The following is an 11,370-nucleotide window of genomic DNA, read 5'->3' as shown; positions in this document are numbered from 1 at the left end:
CACTGATGTTAAAGTCCAAGTCGAGTTCCAAGTCTCTTTACACTTTGTCAAGTGGAGTCTAAAGTCATCAAATTGATGACTCGGGTCTGACTCGAGTCCAAGTCATGCGACTCGAGTCCACACCTCTGATTGTAATATATGATTGAAACTGATGTGCTATATAAAGTCTTTATAGCTATCACTAATTTTCAACTTGTCCTGGTAATTTGGCACGTTCTGAAAGTGTGACTGCCAGCTGTTGTTTTTATGTTATAAGGATAAGTCTTATAGTTGAGTAAAAAAGTCAAGATTATAGTATTTTTATGGATTTTTTAAATTGGATTTGCGTTCTATATTCAGCCACAGAGTAAGTTTAGCTAGGTAGTACAAATGTAGTATGTTACATGTTTGTAATGTGTCGTAAGTTGTTTCTTCTCTACTCTGCTGTTTTCACTCTGACACTTAATATGGTATTTGCAGTGCAGCAACACTTGGGGTTTGGATACAGTATTAACTTATTCAGGTGTAAAATCATTGAGACTACTGCGGATTTCACTCCCTGCATGTCTGTTAAGAAAAGCCTAAACCTTTAATGTGCACCATTTTCGCAGATTTTATGAAGTCTTGCAGATGCTTATCTCCCTACTAATAACTACTGTTATCTTTCCAAATGAGTCTTAAGTCAGACAGCTATATGGTGCCGCCTAAATTGATGGGGGCCATGCACAACAACCAAATTATAATGGCCCTCCAACAGCAATGAACCAGGCCCAGTGCTCCTCAGAACTTATATTACAAACAATATTTGACCAAGCCGCTGTTACAGCCACAACTAAAACGAAACTCTTTGCCTGATCTCTCCTTCCACTCTCTATTAACTATATTCATTTATCTATACTGTGGCGCTTTGGCCCAGAGGCAATGTCTCTGTCGTTGGTGTGAAACCCCAGGGTTCACCTCCTGGGCAAGTTTGAATCCCGGTTAGGGCAGTTGGTACCTTCCAGTGGACTCAACACCCGCAGGAAGGTTCAGGGGGGTGGGTACGGTGCAGTGTGATTTGGGTGGCAACTGCTACCCCCGCGACCCGGTAACAGATAAGCGGATGAAAATGGATGGATGGATGTATTTATCTACACTTTACTCTTCTCTCTCTCTCTCTCTTTCTGATCAAGCCTCTTCACTCAACCGTCCTATAGAAATGAACAGTTTATATCATACATACATCATAAATCATTTTTATTGCTGCAGGCTGAGCTTAGTGGTTTGTGTGTGTGTGTTAGTGTGCGGGAGAAAGAGAAGAAAGAGGCACCGTTGTTGGAGCAGACGCAACTTTTGTACTTTTTGTACAAGAAACAAAAGTGTGAGATGAGGCTGCGCATTTCCCCCTGTAATACTGAAAATAAAACTGCTGTCAAACGGAGCAGAGTAAATTAACTTAACTCATGCCGGGAGGATTGCCAGCCTTTTTGTTACAGTTTGGGAGTCTGTCAGCTCGGTGTTGGTAACACTATTACCCTGGCACACAATGTTTGTAAATGCTGTGATTGCTGGATATCCAGTTAATTCTCAGTGCTGATCACATGATAACATGTATGTGTCAGTTTAGGAATTGTGCAAATGAATGCACACTCAAACCCCACCCTTCGTGAACAAAAAAAAAAGGTATCGAGTTCACAGCAAATCCTTTATTTAAAGTCTCTGTCAACACCAAAGTGTATTTGCTGCTTGTTAACTAATACGGGATCGACTGTGCATTAACTAATTTGGGAGTCCATCCCTGTTGAGTGTGAAAATAGCACTAGTAGAGCTAGCAGGTTTGGTTGAAATGACTGTGGTTTGTTGGTTATCATTGTAAAGATATGAATATTATTATGATTATAATATCATGATTAACTAATAGTGAAATTATTACATCATAAATGTTAAACTTAAAAGAATGGAAAGCTACTGAGCATTTGTGTGACAAAGAGTGGAAATGTACTGAGCGATTGTGTGACAACTGTAGCATGACATGATATGAGTATTCTTTCTGTAGTTAAGAGACAGACGAGAACAACCTGGCAGTTGAGAACCAAACAATCCTTTATAAATCATGATAGTGAGTACATCTGAGTGAGTGACGAAGGTCACAGTAATTAGTAAGTTTGAGGACAGAGGTGCCCGCAACAGCGGAGCCAAATCCCCAAAACACAGATCAGAAGGACATCCAATCAGAAGAGGACAACGTTTGCATGCACAACTCGTTGGTCAGACTTCGTGAACTGACATCCTATGCTGTTAGATCTGACCCAGAGTTCTGGAACTGCCTGTTTTGCTTATTCTGTAATAAATACGAATTAAGCCTAAAAATCAAAAGATTTTAGTAAAATGAGCAGAACCTAACATCATGAAGTGGCTTTTGCTAGATTTAAAAAAAAGGAAAACTCAAAAGACGAGGTAGTAGGCTCATCAGACGAGACACTAATGAATAGCAATACCGTTATCCTCTGTGGGGCAGAATAATGACATACAAGATAACTAATTCTTAATAACCTATTCTGATCTACATCACCAGGGTAACTTAGAGCTCATAACTTGTTCTCAACAGGTTATAAGAGTTTCATCTTAAATTGCCGGGACTAGTTAAAGCTGCCTAGTGATTACAGAATGAAGTACAGTGTGCGTAGGCATTCCCAGTGGGACTGAAGCAGCTATGATTTTTGGATGTATGCCTGGGTCAACTTTCATTAAGGTTTATAAACTACTTTATAAAACTCAACTGTATATTGAACATTACAGGAGCAACAATAACGTGGGCAGCACTCAGACGGGAGTGGGTTGTTCGAGATTGCACTGATCCGCTGGCATTTCCTAATGAAGTTCTCTATGATCAATATAAATTATTAATTAAGTACCTTTCTCTATGATCAATATAAATTATTAATTAGGCCTATTTAGTACCTATTGGTCACAGATAATAAGTGAAGTTAATTATTTCACTTAGATGTGGCCAAGAATAAACTAAGGAACTGATCAATGTTATAAGAGCAGTGTAGGCCCAAACTCAGATCTTACAGCTATTTTTTTTACCATCAAAAAAGTCTTTAGTGTCATTGTACAGAGACATTAGATGGTTCATCCAGACAAAAATATTCTTTTTTCAAACATTTATATGCACACATGTCTTGCTTTCAAAAAAAAAACCCCACTCACCATCTATAATTCAGATCAGTAAAATATGTAAAAAAAAAACAAAAACCAATATAGACATCATTCGAAAATGAAAAAAGACAGGTGCTCTAGTTAATGGTTAATATGTAAATGTTGTGCACCGTTTGATTTTTCAAAAATGAAAATGCTACGGGCAAATTAAATATTAAATATTTATCAGTGTTAAATTACGCATTTACATGGTCTTTTTCTTTTTCTCTTACTCAAAACTTTGAAATATGTTGCACGGGAAAGCTCCTCATTTTGGCTGTAAGTACAATAATCTGATATCAAGTGCCCCCTTTGATTATATAAATGTGCACCAGAGCACAAATCTGAGAACTGGACTTGACAAAGCCAGTTGATAAACACCATCATGGAACTGTTTAACTCTGACTGGGGGTTTAAGGTTTTGTTAAGCCAGACCATGAAGACAAAGCCTGGTATGTTGGGCCTACTTCAACAGTTCTCTAGTGTAGAGGTACTGCAAAGCCTGGTATGTTGGGCCTACTTCAATAGTTCCCTAGTGTAGAGGTAGCAGACCTGCCTGGAAGCAGAGTGCAGGGATTCCTGGGTTCAATTACCAGAGAAACCACATGCTTGATTATTAATCCTTAATGCATACATTTAAATGTACTTTACAGTACATGCCTCATAAAACATGACTTTTATCGTGAGAAAATTTTCCTTACGCCTCACCTCTCGTCCTGCTCCAGTCAGACTGTGACGGAACACGCTGGTGCAGACTAACAACCTTTCCGTCATCGGACAGAGGAGAACAACCCGAAACAAAGTGGGCATTTTCAGGTAGAGGTAGATAGGTTTATAGTCTACCTGCCACAAACTTTTTTTTCCCATTAATTATAAATTAATACACAAGTTGAAAGTGGTGGGGAGAAATCTGACACAGATGCCTCGGGCAATAGCTGCTCATCCTGACTTACATCTTAAGGGGGGCGGGGGGACGCAATCTGCCTGACTGACCATCATTCTGAGGTTGGGCTACTTCCCAAGCAAAATAAAGCCAACCACTATTTGCCATATTTGAAAGACTCCTAAGTTTGTATATTGCTTAATCTGTGCCACAGACACAAGCCTAGTCTACATGTTCAATGTCGACAACACCAAAAGTTCACTTAGTCCGGCGATTCAGTTGTATCATGGGAAATATAATGGTTCAGTAATAAGGTGGATATCGTGTATGCATATTGTGTGTGTGTGTGTGTGTGTGTTTTATGTACAAAACTCACCGTCGGCCTCTGTTGCTCCCCACCCCGAGATCCAGCACAAGGTTCCGGCCTCAAAATTCTCACCATAATTAGGCAAGCAGATGGGCTCGACAAACCCTACAGACGGATATCCCACTGGTAAGTCACAATTAAGCAAGCACTAAACATGATGTGTGCAAAGATGTGTATGATTCTAAATGAAAGATAACAAAAAAGAGAGACTAAAACTCAATATTTAGTTTGCCTTGAGGACCCAAAGCAGTTGTCTGAGAAGCTTACAATCTAGTCAATTGCAGCAGTGCTATTAGGAAAGATGAAAAGATGAAAAGAGTACCATTGAAAATTAGCGGCAGGGTTAATTTCATCAGTGCAATATCGTATTCCAGCTTTTTTGGCCTGTAGTTAGCATGATATACAATCCGCTCCACAGTCAGAGACTGGGCTCCATTGTCTGGTTGATCTGTCAATCCAACATGCACCACCCACATGGAAGGGTCAGCAAACCTGCAAAGAGCAGCACAGACAGGAGACAGTTATCAGTGAGGTATTGATTGAAGTTTTTATTCGAATAAAAGAGAATCAAAAATATATATATATAGAAAGAATATAATACAAAACATTTAAACATAGGACATATACATGCATATTTCTCCTTAACTAATGAATTACAATAACAAGCTTCCTTGCAAACCCGTTTAAATGCTCACACACATACAGTGGGGCTTCCCGAAATACGAGTTTTCCAATTTACGAGTAAGCAACTTTTGCAAGATTTTCTTTGTGATAGGAGGAAACATCGGGTTACGAGTGATCAACCGAGCTCCATTTTTCCACTCGACACTGTCCCTCGCTGGGTTATTTTACCCATTTTTATAACAATAATATAAAATGTTTTGAACATTATCAATATATTTGTTTATATCTATACTTTTAGATAAAGAGGGGATTTTAATTTAATTCATAAGGAGTATATGTCTGGTATAGCATATTGTTTTTAGTTACTTTTAATGGGGAAAATGCAATCAAGACACAAGAGGATGGACATACGAGTGCTGTTGCGGAATGGACTAAACGCGTATTTTGAAGCTCCAGTGTATATATACCTACAACATGCATACACATACATACCCACATATCGTATTACAGAGACCTCCCTCATCCCTGTACTTCTTAAAAATAGTGTCTTTGTACCGGTTTGTAAACTGTATCATGTTTGGACAGTGGTTCAGCGTCATGGTAAAGCTGTTCCATAATCTCACCCCGCTAACTGGAACACAAAAACTCTTCCTTGTTGTACAAATTAAAGTAAAGTAAATTTTCCCCCTTTAAGTTATAACTCCCCTCATGAATACTGAATGATTTCTGTATACTTATTGGAAATTTATCATTTTTAGCTTTTACTAAAAAAAACTTTTTTAGTAAATTTTAGTAATTCTCATGAATACTGAATGATTTCTGTATACTTATTGGAAATTTATCATTTTTAGCTTTTACTAAAAAAAACTTTTTTAGTAAATTTTAGTAATTTGGACTGAAGAAATAGTGAATTTGTTTGTTCCTGCTAGCCAACATTGCGCATGATCTGTATTGCTCTTTTTTTAAATGATGGTTAGTGGCCGTAGGGAAGTTTTGTAGTTGTTACCCCAAATGTCAGCACAAAAGTATCGTGAAACTAGAGAACAGAATAGTGTGTGGAGTGATTTCTGATTTCTGTTTGCTTGTTTGCTTTGTTAATTATTGCAGTGCTTCTTGCTACTTTGGTTTGTACATTTTGAATAATCTGATTGAATGATAACCTGTTTCTGTCAAATTACGTCTTGAGCTCGTTTATTTGTATAGGTACGTCCTGTAGTTTTTGTTCCCTGAACAGAAACTATTTGTCGTCAACGAACAACACAAAATGCAATACCTTACTAATTTGACATATATCATTAATTTACAAAATGAAATATTTTTGTCCAATGCTGACCCATGTGGGACACCACAAGCAATGTCCAAAACATGACGAAACACAATCACCCATTTCGCAAACTGCTGGCTCCAGTTTCTTGATTAATATTTCATGGTTGATTGCGTAAACAGCCTTTTTTTAAAATCAATAAATACTGCAATATCACACACACACACACACACACACACACACACACATATATATATACACTGCCTGTCCAAAAAAAAAGTCGCCACCAAAAAAAAAAGTGTCATACGTTCTAATATTTTTTTGGAGTGCCTTTAGCTTTGATTACGGCATTCATTCACTGTGGCATTGTTTTGATAAGCTTCTGCAATGTCACAAGACTTATTTCCATCCAGTGTTGCATTAATTTCTTGATCTTGCATTGATGATGGTAGAGTCTGACCACTGCACAAGGCCTTCTCCAGCACATCCCAAAGATTCTCAGGGGGGTTAAGGTCTGGACTCTGTGGTGGCCACAATCCATGTGTGAAAATGATGTCTCATGCTCCCTGAACCACTCTAACACAATTTGAGCCCGATAAATCCTGGCATTGTCATCTTGGAATATGCCCGCGCCATCAGGGAAGAAAAAATCCATTGATTGAATAACCTGGTCATTCAGTATATTCAGGTAGTCTGCTGACCTCATTCTTTGAGCACATACTGTTGCTGAACCTAGACCTGACCAACTGCAGCAACCCCAGATCATAGCACTGCCCCCACAGGCTTGTACAGGAGGCACTAGGCATGATTGGTGCATCACTTCATTTGGCTGCTCTTCTTACCCTGATGTGCCCATTACTCTGCAACAGGGTAAATCTGGACTCATCAGACCTAGCCTCACTGATTAGTGGTTTTCTTAAGGCTACACAGCTGTTCAGTCCCAATCCCTTGAGTTCCCTTCGCATTGTGCGTGTGGAAATGCTCTTACTTTCACTATTAAACATAGCCCTGAGTTCTACTGTTGTTTTTTTCTTCGATTTGATCTCACCACACATTTCTTCCTCGAAGACGATGGTCCCCACTATCCTTCCAGTTTATAATAATGCGTTGGACGGTTCTTAACCCAATTTTAGTAGTTTCTGCAATCTCCTTAGATATTTTCTCTGCTTGATGAATGCCAATGCTTTGACCCTTCTCAAACATCTTTATCACGACCACGGGATGTGTCTTTCTATATGGTTGTTTAGGAAATGAGAAGCAACTCATTGCACCAGTTGGGGTTAAATAACTTGTTGCCAGCTGAAAGATAATCACCCATGCAGTAATTATCCAATAGGAGGCTCGTACCTATTTGCTTCGTTAAATCCAGGTGGCGACTTTTTTTTTTTTATATGGCTATTCAGGCTCCATTCCTCTTCACTCTCTATACTGCAGACTTCACAGACAACTCCCGGTCCTGTCACCTGCAGAAGTTCTCTGATGACTGCAATCGTTGCAGGGTGATGATACAGAATACAGAGGACTGATACAGTACTTTGTGAACAGGTGTCCACAGAATCACCTCAAACCCCCCAAATGCAGGAAAAACGAAAGAACTGGTGGTGGACTTCTGTAGCAAACAACACCCTACATCCAGGGAATAGACATTGAGAAGGTGACATCTTAAGTACTGGCCGTTTACCTGAACCACAGATCGGACTGGTCTGATTATGTGTCTTTTCTTTACAGAAAGGCTTAAAGCAGACTCTACCTGCTGAGGAGGCTGAGGTAATTTGGACTGCAAGGGGCACTTATTAAGACCTTCTAAGACTTGGTGGTTGTATTAGCCATTTAGAGTAAAAGATGGCTAAGGTATGCTTTGTTGTTGACACCCTGACAGCAGGCAGGAAGAGAAAGGACAGACTGATGCGGAAAGCCAGCTGTGTCCTAAATGCCCTCTTGACCCAGTTGAGGTGGTGGAAGAGGGCAGAAGTGTAGCCAAGCTATCATCTATGATTGACAATGCACACACACACAAAGGCATATTATCAGCCATCGGGTCACCAAAGGACCCAAAGGTTTGCTAAGAACAAGCAAATGATTCTATAGGACAAAGCTGACAGACATGACACAAAACTTATTTTTCCATAGATAATCCTTTACAAATACAAAAACGACGCACTGTGAAAGGTGGCAATATGCCATTACTCCCATGTCCTCTGGCTATTCATAGTAGAATGTTAGTGCTGGGTCCTTCAGCATCTGATATAAAGATAATTAGGTTCCACTCACCCATACACACAGTGTGCAGCAGTGACAATCCAGCGGGATGTTATAATAGAACCTCCACACAGGTGTTCACTTCGGTGGTGAAGGCTGACCTGCCATGGGAACTGACCCACTTTGGAAATGTTTCCTCCAACAATACGGGCACTGTATTGGGGTCGAGATCCACACTCTAACAAAAACAAAGATGTGATTGAAACTAAGCTAATTCACAACGTCGGATTCATATTAGCCTTTCTTAATAAGGATTTTAAAGCATCCTTAAGCCTATAACGCCAAACGTATAATATTTGATACATGAGTTTTACAGCCGTCCACATGAGCAATGTGATGTTTTTTTTCCCCCCTAATAAAACCAGATGTATAAAATCAGATACATGCAGTGCGCAGATAATTCAACAGCGGATAGTTGTTCACTCATTAGCGGGCCTTCCAGTGACACTACAAGATTGCCATGGTTCAGGATTTGGACAGGTGTTTTTTGAAAAAGGTCTTTGTCAAGTTTGAAAAGGTTAAGATGAGAAAAACACTTTTTTTTTTTTACTGAGACATCAATAGGAATAGGTACTGGGTTGATGCAATGTGAAATTACTTCAAATTTCATTATCTATGTGTTAGTAAAACCGTATTGAAAATGACGTATCAAATTTGATACAGCAGGTATATAAAGTCATGTTACTCTAAATCAGTCAATTGTCATTTTATTGTATTTGCATTATATATAACTTTTTTGATTTTACTATTATTTTTAAATTACATAATTTGGTACATTTAGAGTAAAAAAAATGTAAATTGCTCCATCATATATATTAATACATACATTTTTCTATATATAAATATATATATTGTATATATATATATATATGTATATATATATATATATATATATATATATACATAATATATAATATATAACATAAATATATATATATGTTTTCCAGACTTCCACCCAGCCAGTTCCATTAGTGGATTTCTCATTACTGCGTTATGGTAGCACTTTGTATATTTGCAATTATAAATTTGTTAGATTTGTTTGTTTGTTTTGTTTTATTATGTTTTTGTTTGTTCAGGAAAAAAGAATCTTTGAGCATTGTGACCCAATGTATCAAATATCATACAAATTGAAACTCATATATGGAAAATGATGGAAAAGAATGAATTGAATTTCTTTCGTTAGTTTGTTCAGAGGGACCAATAAGGGGTCAAAGAATTGGAATTTTCTGTCAATTATTTAATGGTTTGAGCTTGCGAAATGGGCTTTATAGTATAGCAGATAGCACCAATGATAAAAGGAGAAATGGAGCTCGGTTGTGCACACGATTTTCGATTTTTCCTTGTATCATGAAGAAAATCTTGCAAAGTTGCTTACTCGTAACTTGGAAAACTCATTTTCGGCTAGCTGGTATCTTGAAGCCCCACTGTATTATTGTTCTTGTGTTTAACCAGCAAAAAAAAATGGCAATCGATTCACACACCTGTCACATTCATTACCAGTGATATTTAGAACAAAAACGTTGAAGCTCTGCCCAATTGTCATCATCAGCACCATCACTAGATCGTTTTTATCATAAGGACCACGCGTGTGATGTCATCTCCCTATTTGTTTTGCTTTTTCTTGGTAATCTTGCTAGTGTCATGTAAATTTTATTTTTTTATTTTTTATTGTTTTTTGAATTGAAGACACCTTAAAGGTGCCCATAATTAAAAATGATTATTATTAACTTTTGTCATTCTAACTTTTATAAGTAATAGCATTCTTCTAAGCAGAACTAAAGGTACAGAACTACTTTTTGTAGTCTCTGGTTGCAAAAACATTTTAATTTCTATACCACAGCATTGGTTCTATATTACCAAAAAAAAGCACAGTCTCCGCTAATGTGAGCTGGATAACAAATTACTGTTGTACAGTTGTAAAACAAACCAATTTAATAGTAATTTGCCAGGAAAAATGTTAAACGTGTTAAATAGAAATATAATATAAATTAAATGCACACGCATGCACACCTAGAAAACAAGAAAACCACTGAAATATAGGGCTGTCAATGATTATCTAAACAAAATCATAGGCTAGTTGTGGATGAGATGTTCATGGACAGAACTATTGGATATTCAGTTCTGCTTTAAAGTTAATGAAACAATGATTCATTTCACCAATCAATGCGCATTCATTTTGACAGCCCTACTCAAATACAATCCATCCCATGCAAAAACAAAAGCATAATCAAAAGCACTTCCCAGCGCATTGTGAAGTGTTTCCTCACCCAGGCATTTAAGAGTGGTCACTGCTCCTGAGCTGCACTGAGTCTTACTGTAGTAGGTGACAAAGTACTCACTCATTAGTTAAGTTAACTTGGCGTTAGGGAGCTGTATTTCTTACTATGTGGTTTTGAGTCATTTTGTATACCATATTTTCTGGACTATAAGTCATACTTGCTTTGTGACTTATGCTCAGGTGCGACTTATATTTTAAAATATATAAATATGTTTGTTATTTTCACACTGACAGCCGCTAGAGGGCACTCTAGGCTTGTGTACCAGTATCTGCTACTCCTGTACCACTGAAAATTTACATGTTCGTTTTTCTCACACTGACAGCCGCTAGAGGGCACTCAAGCGTCTGTACCAGTATCTGCTACTCCTGTAAGTTGTCCAGAAAATATTGTATATAATGTATATGCAGTAAGCACATTCATAACTAATAATTTCAAATCATTAAACCACTCAAAGATATATTTCAGGAATGGCAACTGCTGGCCGCTGAAAGTGCTGATATTATTAATCCGATTAATAGCCTGCTCAACCAGGAAC

At 37.9% G+C, this 11,370-nt stretch overlaps 1 protein-coding gene across 1 annotated transcript in view; it reads right to left on the bottom strand.

Moving 5' to 3' along the window:
* The window catches only part of tmprss3a (transmembrane serine protease 3a), a 22,995-nt gene that overhangs the window by 7,106 nt on the left and 4,519 nt on the right, over positions 1-11,370 (bottom strand). The window contains exons 5-8 of the mRNA XM_025063697.1: positions 10,824-10,870; positions 8,569-8,734; positions 4,732-4,901; positions 4,410-4,514 (exon numbers count right to left, since the gene is read on the bottom strand). Of these exons, the coding sequence (XP_024919465.1) occupies positions 4,410-4,514; positions 4,732-4,901; positions 8,569-8,734; positions 10,824-10,870 (488 nt within the window). The remainder of the gene's footprint in view (positions 1-4,409; positions 4,515-4,731; positions 4,902-8,568; positions 8,735-10,823; positions 10,871-11,370) is intronic.

Source organism: Cynoglossus semilaevis, chromosome 16 (genome assembly GCF_000523025.1).
Source record: "Cynoglossus semilaevis isolate Cse_v1.0 chromosome 16, Cse_v1.0, whole genome shotgun sequence".
NCBI lineage: Eukaryota > Metazoa > Chordata > Actinopteri > Pleuronectiformes > Cynoglossidae > Cynoglossus > Cynoglossus semilaevis.
The sequence above is the reverse complement of the archived record's forward strand: the minus strand, read 5'-3'. Positions and strand labels throughout refer to the sequence as shown.